Source organism: Marmota monax, unplaced genomic scaffold (assembly GCF_021218885.2).
Source record: "Marmota monax isolate L192 unplaced genomic scaffold, Marmota_monax_Labrador192_F-V1.1 WCK01_AAM20220418_F8-fsc00014, whole genome shotgun sequence".
Classification (NCBI taxonomy): Eukaryota; Metazoa; Chordata; class Mammalia; order Rodentia; family Sciuridae; genus Marmota; species Marmota monax.
The window spans coordinates 9,580,241-9,599,931 of record NW_026695222.1 but is presented as its reverse complement, the minus strand read 5'-3'; the positions used below and the strand labels follow the sequence as shown (position 1 = coordinate 9,599,931).

At 46.8% G+C, this 19,691-nt stretch overlaps 2 protein-coding genes across 3 annotated transcripts in view; one reads left to right on the top strand and one right to left on the bottom strand.

Annotated features, from left to right (window-relative positions):
* The window catches only part of LOC124085877 (attractin), a 165,586-nt gene that overhangs the window by 145,600 nt on the left and 295 nt on the right, over positions 1-19,691 (top strand). Inside the window, exon 29 of one of the 2 annotated variants that reach the window (XM_046433895.2) lies at positions 2,111-6,485. The exons of the other annotated variant lie outside the window; for it this stretch is intronic. Within the exon in view, the coding sequence (XP_046289851.1) occupies positions 2,111-2,235 (125 nt within the window). The 3' untranslated portion in view covers positions 2,236-6,485. Of the gene's footprint in view, positions 1-2,110; positions 6,486-19,691 lie in introns of those variants that run through there. 2 annotated transcript variants of the gene reach the window in all.
* Gfra4 (GDNF family receptor alpha 4) lies at positions 13,394-17,800 on the bottom strand. Its single transcript, XM_046432981.1, has 7 exons — positions 17,740-17,800; positions 15,450-15,795; positions 15,236-15,345; positions 15,008-15,142; positions 14,264-14,355; positions 14,010-14,096; positions 13,394-13,814 (listed from the first exon to the last, which is right to left on the bottom strand). Exons 1-7 carry the CDS (start codon positions 17,798-17,800, stop codon positions 13,692-13,694), a joined length of 954 nt encoding a protein of 317 aa, XP_046288937.1. The 3' UTR covers positions 13,394-13,691.

Below are 19,691 nucleotides of genomic sequence, written 5' to 3'. Positions count from 1 at the left end.
TCCCACCTGGGGCCTCATATCCTCTTCCCTTGTCATGTTCTCCCTGCCCCTGGCATCTCACCATCTCCTCAAAGCTGGTGATGCTCAATTTGGTATTTCTAGCTCTACTCTGTTTCTTTTGCTCTTTTAACTATAAGCCCCTAATAACAATTGTAACAATATAAAGGAGATTTTTTAAAAATGTACTCACAGTTCTACATGCTAACACCCACCAATTTTCAGTATTATTTCCTTCCTAGCCCTTGCCAGTAGAGTAGCCAAAATGATTGTATAGATGTAATTTTTATTCTCTCATCTATCATTAACATTTTTTATAACTTGATACCTTTTTTACCAGTGTCTCACACTTTTCCATCAAATACATGAATCATAATATACATGAACATGAAGGCAGTTGGAATACAGTTTTGGAAATATCTTGATTAATCATGAAGTATTTACAGGGATGCCTCAAGCAACATAAACAGTTTTAGACAACCTTCTGTTGTGGTGATCCTGGGGATCAGGCTTGCCTTAGCCAAAGAAGATTTTGAGTCTGGAAGGAAAGTGTGCCCAGGATTCCTGTCCACTCTGAGCTCTGTATCCCATCACTGTACCCTTAGACCCACAAGGACCTCCAGCTCAGCTTGTAGGATGGTGGGGTTCTGTGGTATCCTCACAAAGGGAGGCATTAGGTATGGCAAGGCAACAGTTCATTATCTTCATCTCATCTCAGAATCCCTGGAGTTGAGCCCCTAACCCAGTGTGGATAGTAATACTGAGAACAAGGTACCTCTGTAAGTTGATTCTGGGGCAGTGATTGTCTCCTGCTATCCTTGGGCTCAGCAAACTTTAGAAGATGTTCCTGAAGGGACATGGAATGAGCATGGGAAGGCACCAGGTTTGCAATACTGTAGCCTTTCCTATTCCAACTTTCATCCATACCTCCCCACCACACACACTTCCCAATGAGGCCCTGCTCACTGCTTGGGACCTACCCCAATAGTAGGGCCATTTTTGTCAACCCTTCCATACCTTTTTTTTTTTTTCTTTTGGTGGTTCTGGGGATCAAACCTAGGGGCATGCACATGCTAGTCAGGCACTCTACCATTGAGCCATATCCCCAGTCTCTCCCCATTTTAAGTGGTTCCTTTTTCTGAATTCCCAGAGCACCTGGCTCTACCTTTGCCATAATAGTTATCACTGGTGTAGATTCCCCTACTCTGTGCCAGGCACTAAACCAGGCATTTAAGTGCTGTCTCACTCTCTACCCCACTTTATACGCTCAGTGGAGGTAGAGTATAACAGACTTTACCAATAGCTCTTAAAGGGTGACCTCAGCAGAGCTCTGAGCTTGGGCTGGCCATTTCCCCAGTGTTATAAATTCAACTTCTCCTGAATGCTTCTTTCTGAATGAATGCCAGGTTTATTGGTTATCAATACAAAAATAAGAATTGGGACCATAGTCCCTAACGCAAAATGGGTAGGCACTGAGAGTAAAAGGTTATGGTTACTAATCATTGCTATGTACTGGATATGGAGACTTTACATCATTTCCCTTATTGACTCCTTCCCCCAGCCCTGTGCTATTATTATCATCCCCATTTTACAAATGAGGAAACAGAGACATGGGTAGGTTAAAGAACCTTGCTTTTTCCAGAGCCTGGTCCCAGAGTCTGCTCTGCCCTGTATCTTGGTGGACATAAAACAATTCATACAAACTGAGTGATGTGGGATGAATCTGAGTGATGTGGGTGCCTTTTTTTGCCACCATTGTGGAGGTAGATGGAGAAGGTACACACCTTGAGTATGGCTACAGTCTTAATTCATAAGTTCCCACTGCCAAGCAGAGCACTTTTCTTAGGTAGTTTACTGACAAACTGCACCTTTTATGCAAAATTGGGGAGGGGAGGAAAATATGTCTTTGCATTTGCATAAATAAAACCTGAAAGAATATGAAACTAATGGAAGAGTTTATAATTTATCATGAAATGGGTGGAGGGTATGTAGTGTAGAAGTAAGACTCTTCCCTGTATACCTTTTTTTTCCCACCATGAAATGTAAAAAAGAAAAATTAAAAACAAAAGCAAGCTGCTCCTTGACATGTGTCCCCTCTGCGGGTTCTCCTAAGGTCTTGCCGTGGCCAGCGCCCTGGTGGACATTTCTCAGCAGATGCCAATAGTGTACAAAGAGAAGTCAGGAGCTGTAAGAAACCGGAAGCAGCAGCCCCCTGCACAGCCTGGAACCTGCATTTGATGCTGGGGCCAGGAACTCTCCCGCGCACACAGGAGCATGTGGCCCACCAGAGCCGTCTGCAGGGGAGGGCGCAGGCATGGAAGCAGCAGTGCAGGGCGGGGCAGAAGACTGGAAACCCTCAAAGTATCCGACTCATCTGCATGATCACAAGCTTTCTTTGATGGTTTCTCCCATCTGTGTCCGGCATCTAACCTTTTACTTTTGCATAGGAAATAATCAATTTAATTACAGGTCCAGGGATAATCTGATTGTTGCTGGAGGAGGCTGGTATAGAGCCAGTGAGAGAACTAGGAATGATGCCCAGGTTCACTTGTGGAACTGTTCTTGGGACTGTCTCAACTGCAAAAAATGAAAGATGAAGTGTTTACACACAGACCTTCGTTATCAGTTGTTCTTCAACTTGGTCTTTTAAAGACTAGTCAGATGAATTAACTTGTTTCATCTGAAGCCTGCTATCTTTTTAAAAGATGTGCTGTTTACTCTTGCACAATTTCGGCAGATATCTCTCTTCCAGGAAGTAGCTTTTTTCTAGTTCAGAATTAATGGTCCATCTCTTTTGAATCATATCAAATTAGAATAGAACGGGGCTATTTTAATTGTCAAGGTTGGTAGTGTTACTTAGAATGTAAACAAATGTAGTAGTTTTCTATAGCAACTTGATTTAGTCTTAATCCATTGGAAATGCTCTTTCCTCCTCTCTGTCTCTCTCTGTCTCTCTCTCTCTCTCTCTCTCTCTCTCTCGGACACACACACACACACACACATACACACACACACACACACACACACACTAAGTGCCTAGACTTTAAATAGATCTAGCAATTGGAAAGTTAGTAAGCCTAAGTTTTTACATAATTGCATTCCTACATTCTTGTAAAATCTGAATAGCTACCATTGGCAGTCTGCTCTTTTTCTAAAATCTAATTTGCAGCCAGAAAAGAATTTTCTCACCCCAAGAATCTGACCTAGCAGCAGAGACTGAGGAAAGCAGAAATGAACTAACTGTGAAAGCTCCTGTTTTTATTGTTCTCAAAAGGACACTGTCAAGAAGGCACAGTTCCCATGCACCTCCTGCCAGGGCACCGCAGAGGAAGGAAGGGACTTGTTCATGTCACATGTCTCCTTTAAGCAGAAAACAACACTGAGTGCACCTGGGAAGCCTGGGTCAAAGAGCAGCTCTGGGTTCCTCTTTTAGCCTGCTCTGAACTGGTGAGCTATCCTCAGGCTGGGAGTGCAGTAGACACCAGGAGAAAGATAGCCCCTGCTGTTGGGCATCACCTGCCCGGAGCCTGGGGAAGGACCTGGAGCTGTCTGCCCTCTCTCTAGCCAGCAGGGATTGACCCACCCATCCTCCTTTCAGACTGAACTGGTGTCTGTGAGGAGAGCAGCAAATGCTGATAAGGATGAAAAGCACATGGGAAAAATGAACAAGGAGGGAACATTCTGCCAAATGGAAAATGACCAAATTTTAGAGGGGCGGGACAGTCCCCTGCTCTTCTGCCACAGGGCACTGCCTGGATGTTGCGTTTCCCCATTTATGGTGCTCTGTATTCCGGCATTATGCAGCAGCCTCCCACAATCTCCTTTCTGCTTCAAAGCCTGCGACTCTCTGGCATTACCTGATTGGGATGGACCATTGGATGGCAGTGCTCAAGTTTGTGAATTTAGAGAAATTAACACGCAGAAGAGCAAAAACTGCGGCATTTCACCTTTAAATGCAGTGCCTAGAGAGGGAGTATGTTCTCTAACACAACACTAACCCCACTCCCAAGAAGAAGCTCCTGGAAAGATGTTTCCAAGGAAGTTGAACCATAAAACACTTTTGCACAAAACACCTCTACTGTGAGACTCGCCTCTCAAAAAGCTTCTTTTTCACATCATTGTTAAAGAGTGGACAGTTCTAGAAAAGACCTTTCCTCTTAGGAGCTCCCCACATCCTTACCAGAACAGAGCACCTGCAGAACGCCTGCAGCAGTGTGGCCCTTTGCCCCTGTATTACCAAGAAACGGGGAGGTGATGAGGCTCAGCCTCCTGCAAGGGTGATCTTCCTTGTTTGTTCAAAGGACCAAATTTCCTTGGCCAAAGAAGTCTCTTCCCCATGTTAATCCTATGCCTTGAAATAACATGCACCGTGACCCCAGCCACCTGGTTATGTCTTTATTTTTTTTTAAGATAATGTTTATTTTTAAAAAGGAAGAAGCAAGTGAGATTTAATTCTGTGCCACAGTGGAGGAACAGCTGAATCCACCTGCTTCTACTTGGCAACCGACAGTCAGCAGCTCCTCCTGGCTTGGGGAAGAAGGGAATGGCAGGAAGGAAGAGAGTGTAGCTTAGGTCAGTTACCAGGAGGGACTGGGGTCATCGTCTGGTAACTTTGTGAGTCACAGGAGAAACTGTACATAAAGTTGTCATTAAAACGTTGATCTTGCACTTGTACATAACTATATAATAGTGTCCAGAATGTTCAGACATTCGGAGTGTACATAAAGCAGAAAAATATCATCATGTATTTTTATTAAATGTAATGACATCTGAGTTTCATCTAATATGTTTCTGTGCCATATACTGGGTATCCAATTCTAGGAGGTCCTTTTATCAGGCCCTGATGCATTGATGATGAAGCCAAGAACTGCACCACCTTGGCATTGATGTGTTCATTTGCATCTGGTACCTTGTCTGTCAGAATACCTACGGAGAGGCAGTCAGCGAGTCTGTTCACATGGCAGTGCCAGAGGAGACTCGGGAAGCAGGAATGTCTGTCACTGTTGTTGGTTCTGCAAGCTCCTTTGGAATCTTCTGGCAGTCTTTTGGTACTCTGGGGAGTGAGGGATGACTAGACTCATCCTAAGAAATGTTTTCTCTAGTCTTTGAGTTCAAAGACTATATAACCTATGGAAATCAAGACTTTCCAAAAAGGGGTTCTCCAGGCTGCATTTTGTTGTGGCTTGGTCTATATTTTTAATGACTAATTCTCGGAACCATGGTCTTTTATACTGAAAACTGGAGGCAGGAGTAAGGAGGTTGGATTGTTGATAAATGGCTGCATTTCCCTACAGAGACCTCATACATCCTAGCCTCCCGTCCACCTCCTGCCCTCCCTGTGCACAGTCTGGAGGAAGGCCTTTGTTTCCCTCAGAGGGCCTCCTGTCAAGGTAGGAAGAGGAGTGGAGAGAAAGCATCCCATACTCCCCTGAGCTAACCTGGAGGAAGACTGTTGGCAAAAGGGAATGGGAATATCCATGGGTAAGGCCTAAGGGGCAAGATTTAAGAGGCACTGGAAAATTTGGGCAAATAAGACCAGAGCACTCTGGGTAAGAAAAAGATTGTACCTTCCAGTACCCTTCCTGCTCTTTCAACTGGTGGAGCAGTTGGGGGTGGGAGGTGATTAACTTCCTTGGGTAACAGTGACATTTTCATGAATACTTTTTGATCCTTCCATTTCATAGGTTCCCCCATTCAACAAATATTTACTAAATACTAACCTAATGCTAGGGCAGTGACCAAGATGGAAAAGTAGCTCTTTAGAATTATAAAAATCAACACCTCATAGCTCTGTCATCCCAGGAGATCTTTCTTTGGGTCATTTCTGTGAGAATTGGCCATCCTGAGGGCAGAAGAAAATAGAGGCTTCCTGTCCTTGGGCCTTCCCTGGCTCCCCTGTGAAAGTCTGAAATATTTGCCCATTGACTGACCAAACAGTTGCCTAGAATGGCTTCCAGATAAGCAGAGCCACTGCTATGCCTACAGGAAGGTGCTGGGGAGTGCAGAGGAAAACTGGCAATTTCTCTTCCAAAGGCAATAATGGAATCGACTTTCAGAAACTGAATCTGTGCACAAAACATTCTGAACACTAGTGACGCCTGTTTTGTTGAACTAATTCTGGCTCTAGAAATGGTTTTGTTTTATAGTTATTTACGGTTTTTGTTTTTGTTTTTGTTTTTCTGTTTTGTTTGAGTTCAAGCTTAGTTTGTTAATATGTACAATTTAGCATCTATTGCACTCATGTAAATATGGAGTAAGTATTGTAAACTATTTCATTGCTGGGATTGTGGGTGTTATACATACATTTAGGACTGCAATTTTTTGGTATTTTTTGTATTGTAAAATAACAGCTAATTTAAGCAGGAACAAGAGAATTAAGGGAGGTCTGTGCATTTTAAACACAAATGTGAAGCACCTGTATATAAACAAAAGTAAATACTATAATACAAATTTCCTTCTGAAATAAAAGTAGATCTGGTAAAAATGTAGTTTTATTCTGAATGTTTAGTTTTGGTTTTGTTTATTGACATTTTGGACATGAGAACCTTAAGAAAAAAAAATGTTTAAAATGTTACCAGTTTTCAGGAGCTGGGGATGTGGCTCAGTGGTACAGCACTTGCCTAGCATGTATGAGGTCCTGGATTTGATCCTCAGCACCACATAAAAATTTTAAAAAATAAAAATAAAAAATAAATGTTACCAGTTTTCAGACTGCCTCCGAGGAAGCATTTGGCAGTCATGAAGGTGACGTGTAAAACTGACAATGGGGCACCTCTCGCGCTTCTGGGTGAAATTCAGCACTTGGGGAGCCCCAGGCAGCAGCTTGTGCGTGCCTGCAGTGCAGCTCCGCCAGGCCTGAGCAGTCAGTGTCACCTTCCTGGAGTCCAGCTGTGCGGGCCTTGCTGATTCCCTCTGCTACCCACATGCTGCTTCCTGCTGCCCCTTTCTCCATCTCCATCTCCTCATGGGCACCTCAGTAGCTCTCTAGGTTTTCCAGACTGCTAAATCTGTAGGTACAAGAGCAAAATCTGACAGGTTTGGTGAACATACAGTATTGTTTCTGCCAGATTTTCATCCTGTCAGAAACTGTTGGCAGCTACCTGCCCTCCCCACAAGTTCCAAGGGCCATCCTAATTGGTTGGGGCCAACTGAGCCATGGCTGGTAAAATGTCGGAAGAAGTGATAACACCATTTCCATCATTTGAAGTGCTCCCATGTGGAACTCTCCCTGGAGGTCACATGTTAGAATGAACGTGGGTTCTTGAGTCACCTCCTTAGATGCAAACCACCTGCTCAGCAAGATCCATGCTGGTCTTTCCATCACTGAAAGGCAAACTTCTACCAAGAGTAGGGCCTTTGTTACAACTGTTTTTCTTACTAAGACACAGATCTGTACTTGAAGTATGATGCACTGTAGCCTTTTGGCATTTGTTTAGTGACCAGGTAGTGTGCAGTGAGAAACAGATGCAATAGGCAGGACAGTCTAGAGGTCACTGCCATAACACTAAGGAAGGCTATTATGTTAAGTAATTTGGAAAGCAAACCAAATGTCTACTGAGTTTTCAGTTTGAGGGGAAAAAAAAAATGTGGCATGTGTGGATTGTTACTGGCTGCTTTGGGCGAGACATCATAAGGAAGAGTTGAGTTCTGGAGAAATTAACCAGTTTATAAGCAGGATGTAAAAGAGGTAGAGAGCACTGAAGTCCAGGGCCTTACAGTGCAGGAAAAGCCAACTGCTAGTCTCCAAACAGCTGAGCAACAAAGTTCATGAGACTTAGTTGAACACAGTGACTAGGCCTTGTGGTGAAAAGTAGATGGAGGCCATAGTCTCCCCAGCATAAGCCTGCTAACCTCAGGCCAACATCTTGAGGGAGAGATAGGTGAATAAGGAAGCTCAATGGTAGAGCATTTGCCTTGCATGCCTGAGGCCCTGGGTTTTCTTCCCAGCACTGAAAAAACAAACAAAACCCCCCACATCTAGTAAGTTTAAGAAACCATTAGTATAGTCTTTAAAACAAAAACAAAACCCTGTGACTATTGAGGAAATCTTAAAATCACTGTTAAGATAGGAAGACAATTGTGAAAGTTGGATACAGGGAGGGCTTACAACTCAATGCCATCCTAAATGTGGCCCAGAGAGCAGAACTGGGCCTGAGCAAGGACTTACCCCCACCCAAGGGCAGGATCCAGAAGGATCTGAAAGGTGCTGCAGACCAGTGATTGCTCTGTCAGCCACCCTCCTTCCTGCCTGAGGTAGTTTATGAGGGTGCCCTGCCTCCTCAGTCCTACCTGTTGGGAAGTGAAATGGATAAGTTGTTAGTTAATGAGAGAGACTGCATCACCTTTAGGTCTGGATGGGATGGGACCTTGTCCCTCTAGGAGGGGTGCCTGTGTTCATGGTGAGGCAGGAACAATAAAATGAGTTTTGATGACAGGATAGCAAACTGCACCAGAGACTGGCTAGATGCTACCACCCCATTTCCTCTTCTTGTGACCCCAGCTTCACTTGTGCTGCCCAGGCTCCTGGCATCTGGGTGTGGCCAGGTGAAAAGTCTATGCCGATGATGTGTTCACTTCCTTGTCAGGGCTCTTCAGAATGTATCTCTTTCATTATCAATATCAAGGGCTCATGTGGAAGATGGAAGGAGTCCTCAAGACTTTGTGGAATGGCACTATCAACTAAAAGTAGTGGAATCAGTTATCTTTTTTTTTCCCTACCCATTTTAGTTAATTATTCCTCTAGATTTATTCATCAAGTCATTGAATTTTTTTATATACTGAGCACAAAGGGCCAGATATTTTGCACTGAACAAAATGGACAAACTCCCTGTCCTTGAAGAGTTTAGATTCTAGTGGGGCAGATGATGATAAACAAAATATCAAATGAAACCAGCTCAAGAAGCTGAGGCAGGAGGATCTTGAGTTCAAAGCCATCCTCAGCAAAAGGAAGGCACTAAGCAACTCAGCGAGGCCCTGACTCTAAATAAAATACATAACAGGGCTGGGGATGAGGCTCAGTGGTCGAGTGCCACTGAGTTCAATCCCCAGTACCCTCCCCACGCAAAAAAAAAAAAAAAAAAAAGTCAAATGATAAGTTCTGTGAAAAGAGGTAAAAGGAGGGTTGGTATAGAAAGTGCTGGGGGAATTACTACTTAACATACTGTGGCTGGGGAGGGCCATTCAGATAAGGTGACAGCTGAGCAGAGAGCTGAATGGAGGAAGTGGGAGTACAGATGTTTGATAGAAGAGCATTCCAAACAGGGAGCAGCAGGTGCAGGGGCCTTGAGTGGCAGCATACCTCGTGGGTCCAGGTACTCACCAGGCAGCTGCCCCTAGGGGACTTTTTAGATATAGGTGGTGGTTTTGACTTGCTGACAAGGAAAGTACCAGTGTAATTTAGTGGGCAGGCTGTGATGGGTGTGAGACTCTCCCATGTAACAAGGAATTGACCCACTCACCTCTTGCCCAACTTTCAAATGTCTTGCTGGCTATTTGTGAAGATGAAAAAATATCTATTTCTAATTATTTTAGAAACAGATAAATACACCTATACACAAAGTATTTGAGGGCTGGTTTAATCTGCAGTTTTTGAGAAAAACAACTAAACTACTTATAAATCAAGAGAATACTGAAGTTTGTTTTCTTAAAAGCTTTACCAAGAGCTGATCATTATTCTTGGAAAATAGAATAGCAATGGCATTTTGACTCCACATCCCCACACAGATGCACAGGTCACATCTGAACACATACCTCATAGCCGTATATTAGGAGCTATGTAACATGCCTGGTAAGATTTCCTTCTTCTCTTTGTCCCCGACACAAGAAAAGGGTTAGACCAGATGATCCCAGTGACTTAAGTGTGCTGACTTGGCTGTGCTGCAGGGCCATTTGTAAGCCTTTCCTGCTCTTTGCTTAATTCCTGTCCTTATCTCCAGTCCCTTGAATTTGTGTGTTTTATATTTTTATGTGGATACTCATCCTAATTTTTCTCTCTGTATCTTCTGCCTTTGTCTGGAGGCTCACTTGGGTGTGGACTGACATGTCTCTGGCAGAACAGTCACACAAGACCTCCTTCATTGCAGACCTTTGCAGGCCAGTAAAGTGGGGCCCTGTCCCTGCCACATTTATGGGCATGCCAAGTTTTATGGCAAGCTGCTGTCTACATGGGGGACCACTCAGGAAGTCCTGCACAGTCTCTGACCTGGTCTTCTGGAAATTTCATTGGCCAGTGTTCACGCTTCCTGCAAAAAATGTGAGCTTGGCCTGGCCTGACTCCCCTGGGGAGGAGTGGCAGTGAGTGGTTTCCACATGAACTGTGCACTTAGATGCTGGGCTTCAAGCCAGAAAGGCATTCATGAGGCATGAAGTTTCCACCAACAAATCCACAGAGCTTCCAGCACCTGCCTTTCTGCCTCAGCCCCAGCTCCAGTCACCTGCTGGCTGGGGAATCAATATTGGCAACAGGTAATAGAGACCCAGTTCCTGGGGGCGGGTGTGCAGATATAGTCCCTAGTCAGGACTTCAGTCTCTGACAGTATGTACATGACAGTGACAGCTGCCTGGCAGGACATGGTGGCTCACATGTGGGGTGGGGGCCGCTGCTGGAATCAGCCTTGAGGTTTTGAGCCAAACTTAATACCAGTGCACAAACCAGAACCTTTTTAGGTAGAAGTAACAAAATCCAAACTCTAACAAGTTTAGGCAACTTTACTGGTTTCCTGAGGGCAACTGTAACAAATTACCACAGTTTTGATGACTTAAAACAATGGATATTTATTCTCAACAATTCTGGAGGTCAGACATCTGAAACTGAGGTATTGGCAGGAACTTGCTCCTTCTGGAGGCTCTGGGGAAAATCCATGCCTTGCCTCTAGGTTCTGGTGCTCCTTACATCCATGGGCTTGTGGCTGCATCCCTCTGACCTCTGCATGGCTTCACCTTGCCTGTTCCTCTGTCTGTATCTAGTCCCTCTCTGCATGGCTGTTAGGAGAGGTGGAATAGCATGTAGTGCCTACTAGGCTGGTCCAGGATAAGACCCTCCTCTCAAGATCCATAACTTAATCACATCTTTTGCCATATAAGGTTAAACACTCTTTTGCCTCTCTGGTGACATTTGCAGGTTTTTGGGGAGTAGGACATGGGCACCTTTGGGACCGGTGGCAGCCATGGAACCACTTTTACAATTTTCAAATAGGTTCTATTTGCTTCATCTGCCCAATTGTTTGGATGGTATATGCCTATGCTTTCCTATACAGTATTTTACTTTTATTTGGAGTAATTTCTACTCTTTTAAAATGTCTACATTTTACTCCAAGTTGAAAATGGGGCAGGGTTTCACACACCTTCACATAAGGAAATCATTAGCAGATGTTTAATTCTTCATTTGGGCCACCGTGTGATTGCAGTGAACAGAGCAGGGTGATGCTTTCACGATCCCATCCCCCAACACACCCTGTCTCCCCAATCCAGGTACAGGTATCCATTCTCATGCAGGTGTGTGGAAAGGGAGAATTCCCTCCTCTTCTCCTTTTTGTTTGTGTGTTCTGTACTGGGAATTGACCATTGAATCCAGGGATGCTCTACCATTATGTTATATCCCTAGCCCTTTTTATTTTTCACTTCTGTGACAGGGTCTCACTAAGTTGCTGAACCTGGCCTAGAACTTGCAGTCCTCCAGCCTCAGCCTCCCAATTATAGCTGTGCACCACTGCACCCAACTCCCTCTTCTTTATGAGGGGAGAACAGGTTGAACTCAGCTTTGCTCTGCCCAACACCTTCTGTTTATTTAAAACATCAAGATGACCCTAGGCTAATATCATGCTCCAGGCCATAGAAAGAAACCCACAACTCATGCTTGATCCATCAAAGTGCTGCCTGGGACAGCCCATGAATGCTGGGAAAAGGGTACTTTTCTCTGTAGGGACTGCTAGTAAACCTAGGACACTGGAATCCTACCTACCTCTTGGCAAGGGCCTGTCTGATGGCAGAGGAAAGCCACCAGGAAGACTGACCGAGGCAATATAATTTAAACCTGGAGACAGCTGTGCCTAAAGCCTGGGTTGCTCAGGCACATGCTCAAACCACTTTGAATTAATGTTATAATCAGGAGCATCCTGGCTGAAGCTGGGAGCTGAATGACAGTCTCAGCAAGCAGCCTGTGGGTTTGGTTTGAGTTGCAATGTGCACACCCATTCCCAGAGCTGCTGTTTTGGCCTGGACAGCCCTAGGCCTAAGTTTTGGTATGGTCTGTACTTAACCACTGCATCTTTCGTCAGGCTCTCCAGGAGCTAAGCCCAAGACCAGGATTCTCACACAATGAAGCCTTAGGGGAACCTGTAAATGAGGGAGGCAGGAGGGCAGGGGCAGGAGCTGAGCCAGGAGGTGGTTTCAGCAGACAGAATTGTCCCACCCTGAGGCAGGCAGGCCAGGCCCTTATACCTCTGCCTCAGTCGGTGCTGGACTGTAGCTACCTCGGGAGCAGCATATAACCTAACAAGTGTTTCTGGGCAGTGATTCTCTAGAGAAGGAGACAGCTGTGAGTTGGGTAAGCAACACCATCATCATAGCTGGGCATGTGTTGCCCAGGCCCAGGAGGTCTCTGAGCAAGGCACCAACGGCCTCCACTTCAGCAAAAGGATCCTTTTGGAAGGTATATGCCTATGCTTTCCTATACAGTATTCAATTTTTATTTGGAGTTTTCAGAAGGATCCCAGAAGGGGCAGCCTGGTAACCCTTTCCTCGTCAGGAGTCTCCAAGCTTCCCAGGAAGAAGGAAACAGGCAGAGGATTAGTACCCAAACCCTTGTGTTGTACACAGCCCTCCCCAAACTCCTTTGCAGAACGCAAATTTTTTTTTCAGTGCTGGGTATGGAACTAATATAATTCCCACCCCTCTTCCAAATACTGGGGATTGAACTCAGAGGCGTTCTTCCACTGAGCTATATCTCCATGTCTTTTTACTTATGTATTTATTTAGAGACAGTGTCTTGTTAAGTTGCAGGAGCTGGCCTCAAATTTGCAATCCTCTTGCCTCAGCCTCCCAAGTCACTGGGATTACAGGCATGCCTCACCATGCCCAGCCCAGGACTGCAATTTAACATTGTTTGTAGCATTTGTGGGTCACACTAGTTTAAAGTGTGTCATCTGGCCACCCCAGATGTAAGGGAAGTTGGAAAATATAGTTTCCTTATCTGAAAACTAGCAGAAAAGGGACAAAAGCAAAAAAGTCCCTGACTATAGGGCCTGAGAGTTAATTCATTTCAGCATCTGTAGGTAGCCTGATAGGGCCCAGAGAAGTTCTGGGGACATCTGAAGTCACATAGGACAGGAGGGGCACACCCCACAGCAAACTGGTCTCCAGGCTCTGGAGGACACACACAACATGAAAACAACGTCAGTCTCAGTGCATGTGGGTTTATTGAGCACAGCACTATTTCTAGTGCTGGGGAAACCATGGGGGAAAATGGATGACCAAGTGCCAGTTCAAAGCAGGGGCAGGGTAGGGACTGGATTCTTTCACTCCAGGGGGTGCCCACCAAGCAGCATATCATGGACAGGAATCACTCTGCCAACATTAGTTCTGGGGTGCAGTTTTTGCCTATCTGGGAGGATGCCCTCAAAGGCTGCAGTGCTAGAGGGAGTCTATTTCCATGCATTCCTTAGGGTGCTACCTGCCTGGGAGGCTGACACAGTTTCTTAGAGTTCCAGGAGTCCAGATGGTAATCTTGGGATGCTAGTGAGGCCTCTGCAAAGGTGACCCTCTCCTGTGCCTCCCCAGTGAGAGAATCCAGTTGTCTCAAGGTCTATGAAGAAAGGGACCTACAACCAAGATGACTATTGACAGAAAACCAGGGTTTTTGCTGTCAGGCCCCCAGTCTCCAACCCTCACTCCAGGGCATGGGCACACAGGTGTCCAGATGGGCAAAGGGCAGGTGGGAGGGCTAGCCAGTCACTTTTCAGGGGGCAATAAACCAGAGACATGGTCCTGAACCCCAGGCAGTAATGTGTAGTCACCTTGTGGTCCAAGGTCTGCTGTCTTAGAGCAAGGACTGGAGAGCCAGAACAGGGAGTATGGACTGCAAGGAGCTCCCTTCCAGGGGCCTGTCAGCGGAGGACACCTTAGGAGTTGGAGCAGAGTGAGGACTGGAGATAGGAGCCTGGCATTGCTTTCTACCTGCACCCCATCCCCAAGCCAATCAGGCTTCCATCTCTGCAGGTCTGGGTGGGAAATCTCAGAAAGCGGCAGTGCAGGAACTGACTGCACCTACCTGTAAGAGGCGCTGCCCAGGGTTGTGGTGGGAATCCAGCTGGTCCTGCAGGATTGGGGGCCATTGGCTGTCAAAGGATTGTATGGCACCATCTATGGAGGAAGGGGTCCAGGGTGAGCTTGACTGGGAACCCCAAGCACAGCAAGTTCCCCTGGCATCTTCAAGGAATGGCTTCTGGGACAAATGGGAGGTGCATGCTAAGGAATAACAAAATAAGGACGACTGTTCCCAGAGTGACTCACTACTCTAGTCTTCCATCCCGATAGGAGGTGACAATTATACCCCCATTTTACAGATGAACATAAAAAGGCTTACAGGAATTAACAAACTTTCAGCTAGAAAGTGGCAGAGTCAGGTTTCAAACTCAGGATCCCTAACTCTCAGACCATTAAGACATTAGGACCCCATGAGAGGAGCTCACCAGAGGAGGGAGGTAGCACATAAGAAAGGAATCGGAAGTGCTGGAAGTAGAAGTCTCCCCTTGGTCAATCCCAGGCCCTGAGCAACTTGTTTTAACTCTTGCCCCCTCCCGACCTTAGGGACCTCTGCCTTGACACTACTAGGATTCTGTGACCTGGTCTCTAGAGACAGCGGGGCACGTTTCCCACAGGGGTACGATGACAGATAGCAGAGGAGGGAATGTGCTTGAGTGGCTGCCTCAAGAAGCCTCAGTTTCCTTCCCTCTAAAAGAGACTCTGCCAGCCAGGCGGTCACCCGGGCTCTCGCGCCATCCCTGCCCCTCACCCAAGCAGCGGTTCCTTGTAAAGAGCCCCCGGAAGGCTTCGCACTCCTCATGCCGGTTTCCGCTGGCTCTGCAGTCGCACCAGGGAGCCACCCGCGCGCTCGTGTTGTCCACGTAGTTGGGGGTGATCGCGGTGCCTGGGGGATCCCAAAGGAGGGGTCATCGGCCCACACTGGCAGAGGCATCTTCTGGAGAGCCCCGGCCGACGCCCGGATCCCAACCATGCGTACCCACCAGGCCCGCGTAGGCGCGCAGGCAACGGGGGCCCTGGTCCCGCAGGCAACCGTCTTGGGAGCTGGGGGTCGACGCGCAAGAGGCCTGAAAAGCCAGGAGCCGGGGCCTGCGCGGGGTGGGGCGGAAGGGAGGTGAGCTGGCAAGAGGATCCGCCCTGCTCAGCCCAGGAAACCCGCCCAACCCATCCCAAGTCAACCCCGCCCCGCGCACCTGCAGACCAGGCTCTTCTCGCAAGCGTCCAAGGCTGCAAGGCAGGAGGGCGGCTCATGGCCCAGCCCCGAGAAGGCACAGGCGGGTACGAAGGTTTGGCGCCGTCGCTCGGCGCACGCGGGGCTCGTACATGGACAGAAGAGCAGCGCGTGGGTGAGCGCCTGAGGACCGAGGGAAAAGAAGCGGCGCAGGGCGCTGTGGCAGCGGGAGCGGGGGCAGCTCCCTTGTGCGACCTGACCCAGACACTGAGCCACGTACTTGGTGCGCAGCCGCTGGCACAGCGCGTTGGCTGTACACGCTTCTGCAGCGTCCACGCAGCGGTTCCCCCCAGCGGAGCTTGCAGACCCTGGTGGAGGTGGGGGCAAGCTTCAGTTCTCTGTGCACCCTACGTGCACTTTTCACCCCGCCACATCCCCGGAATTTGTGGGATGCTCAAGACCCAAGCGGGGACAGAGAGAGGACCAAAAGTGTGGCTGATTGGTACCGGCCGGACCTCGTTCACGGAATGGGCAGCGGCAGGTTCTGCGAGCCTTTGTAACAAGTTAGGGATAGATGGGATGCCTGGAGGCTGGTCCGCACCCTCTTCAGAAGCTAAGGCCCATAACTCCCCAGGTACCCCCGCACCCACAACTGCAGCACTTATCTAGAGATGAATCCACTTGACGCTTCCCACCCTCACGGGCCCTCCCTAATGGGGAATCAGTGAAGCTTCCTGAAGACCTGGCTAATAGTGACTTATCCGAAATGACACTGAGGACAGTGGCCGCTCATCCTTTCTTTTTGGCACAATAGAGCGCCTGACCTTTCCTCTTCTTCCACTCTTTCCCCACATGGAGACTCTTTGGTTCTATAGGTTCCTAGTTCTCCCTCTTTCCTAACCACCTACTGCACCTCCTCATGTCCTCTGTGGCAGAAGGTGTTATCCCTCCCTAGTCCTTCCAGATGTGCCCTCAGGGGGTCTAACTCATCCTTCCCAATCTGGACTCTGGCTTCCCCAGCCTCTCCACCAGCCAGGCAAAAGGATTCCCTGAAAAGGCTCAGGCCATTGGAGAGACCGCTTAGACCTGGCTGCTGGGTGTGATTTCAGAGAAGTCTCTGATGGCAAGCTACAGGACCTTGTCATCAGGGGTTTCCATGAAGGTATGACCTGGTAACAGGTGATACCCTGCTTGAAGCAGAGAGGGCTTCTGCCACAGTAGAATCAAACAGACGGAGTAGACAGAGAGCAAACTGTGCTCACATGTGCCATCCATCACCTGTGAATCCAGGCAAGCCATGGTATCCTGAAGTTAGGATTTGGCAGATCCATCCTAGGACTTGAGTCATTGAAACCAAGCTGACTCTTTCCCCTTTCCCAGCCCTTTGCTGAAACCATTCCCCAGTCTGAATATAAAGGGCCTAACCTGGCCCCTCATCTGTCTTGCTATGTGTGACTTGCTGGGAGGGGGGCATGCTGACTCAGGGCTGGGAGCAGGGCCATTCTCTGGCACTTGCCACCTCTTTCTTCCTAGATTGTGGATTGGATGGCTTGGATCATGGTGATTCTTGCTGTGGCTTCAGGCTTGAAGGACAGACTCTGAAGGCTTGGAATAAGTACACTAGTGCAGGGGGCAGATGGGAGAGGGCCCTCTTCCCCGCCCCACCCAGAGGCCCAGAGGCCCAGAGCAGCCTGCTCTCCTGCTTTGCTGGGTACATGCCCAGGCCTCAGCCATGCACAACAGCACCTAGTGCCACCTGAGGTCTTGTAACCACCTGTTCCTTTGCTTACCTTTCTGGGAGCACCCTTACCTCCTCTCCACTCTCAAAATAGCACACCTCAGCTTCAAGATATCCCATGCCTTAAACCTTTACCAGACCCCATTCTTCACACCACACCAAGCCCCAAAAAGTCACCCCTCCTTTGTGTGGAGAAGGGCTAGTTAGAGGGTGCAGCAGATGAAAGGCAGTGAGACACTGAAGATGCCGGGCAATGAGCCGGTGTGAATCTCCAAGACTAGGAACGGAGCACTGGGCTGGGGCAGAAAGACAGCTGGGGGAGGGGAGGCAATAGGAAAGGAAAGCACCTGGGGCAGAGGTACCAAGATGGGACTTAGGAGGTGGGTGTTTTTCAGCTAGGTCCAAAGATTGTGTACATAGCATGCGTAGCAGGGCAGACTGCTAGGCTTTTCTCTGGCTCCCCTTTGTGTATTCCAGCTTTTCCTGGAATCTTTCTCTCACCCTTCAGAACTGCCTCTGAGAAGCAGGACAGAAGGCCAGGGCTCAGGATCCAAGGGAGGAGACAGGTGCTCACCCAGTAGTAGTAGTAGTGGCAGCAGCAGCAGCAGCAGCACAGGCCCCAAGCAGTGTGCCATGCTTGACCATGAACAGAGAAGGACCGCTCCAGGCAGAGTCCCAGCTGGGCAGTGCCCCTAAGCAGAAAAGCAGCAGACACGCAGATGTGTGCTCTGACCCATGCGCTCTGCTCCCTTTGGGAGGAGCCTTTGCAGAGGGAATGATCCTCCTCCCTCTCTGTCCCCACCAACAGGCTGCCTCTCCAGGTGTATCCAGAGACATGAAATCCAACACCTGAATATGACAGACCCATTGCACTAGTGCCCCTGTACCCTCAAAGCAACACCCACATAACCCAAGGAGACTCTGCTAAACTTAACTTTTAAAAACCTCCTAATTTTCCCCCTTTTCTTTATACTTTTATTGTTGACCTTTTGTTAAGTAGTTTTAGGCTTGAATAAAATTTGCGAAAATATTAGCTGTCCCCTTATAACTTTCACCGAGCTTCCCATAATCTCACCATCTTACATAATCAGAGTACAACTGTTAGAGCTAGGAAATTACCATTGGTACAATACTGTTAAATCATAGACCATTTTGAAGCCCCTGATTTTCCCACTAAAGTTCTTTTTCTGTTCCAAGATCCAATCTAGTTTCCCACATGGCATTTAGTTGTGGTCTCTCCTTAGTCTCCTCCCATCTGAAGGAGTTTCTGGGTCTTTCCTTAATACTATCCTTGATGCTTTTGAAGAACTCTGGTCTTCAAAAGGCATGCTTTGTAGAATGTTTATTTAATGTTTTCTTCTGATCTGTATGAGGCAACATTGTTTTGACTAACCAAAAAGTTATTTTATCAATAAATGTTGATATTAAAAATTTCAACATTGCGATTTAAAACACAAAAAAGAAATCATATCATCTATCTTGACTTCTAACCCATTGTCCCAAATTTTCAAATCTTATTCAACTACTCAAATATTATTTCAAATTTACCAAAAGTAGCATATTTGTTGCTCAATATAAGTTTTTATAGGTGTTCCACCTCTGGGACAATGTGATAAAGGCAAATACAGTAGAATTCAGCTAACAAGGTGCAGGTCAGAATGAAATTCCTTATTAGAAGAGCCCATGAACAATTCTTCCTTCTTGGAAGAGATTATTTAAGAGTAAAGAGGGTGTTAATCTCCTAGAGAGAGTTTAACTCCCAGTGAGTTAAAAAATTATGAAAGAGAGAACACAGACAAGATAAAAGCCTATAAATTTTCTCTGACATTCTCCTATAACATATTATTTATTTTATTTTTTACAGTAGTAGGAATTGAACCCAGGGCCCCTCATATGCTAGGCAAGAATTCTATGACTGAGCTATCTCTCTCTCTCTCTCTCTCTCTCTCTCTCTCTCTATATATATATATATATATATATATATATATATATATATATATATAATTTTGAGATAGGGTTTCACTAAGTTACCCAGGCTGACCTTGAACTTGAGATCCTCCTGCCTTAGCCTCCTGCATTGACAGCAGGCTGTCATTGCTATTATCATTCTATAAAACATACGAATCTATGTTTGGCATGGATACATTTTTACAAAGCAAGCTGACACTGACATCTGTTGGGAGCCCCCTCTTCATCTTTGTGTTTTGCATAGGTCCAAGTCCCTATTGGACAACTGGGTATGGCAGGCTTTTGCTTGGAGGATGATGAAGTTGGAGAATTAATGGGGAATCGGTGAGGGAATCTCTTGAAAGTCATCCTAGAAGCAAATACTTCACACAAGAGACATTTTTGTCTGGCATGCATTCTTCCTTTTGGTGATAAAGTCTGTCTCTTCTTTTGTGCAAACCACTCCTTTTCCACTCTCAATCTTTGTGGCTGTACTGCCTTGGTCACCTCAATCCTCCATGACCCCAGGCCCTACAGTGAATTACAGCAATAGTGATTGGTTCATGAATGAATGTGTAA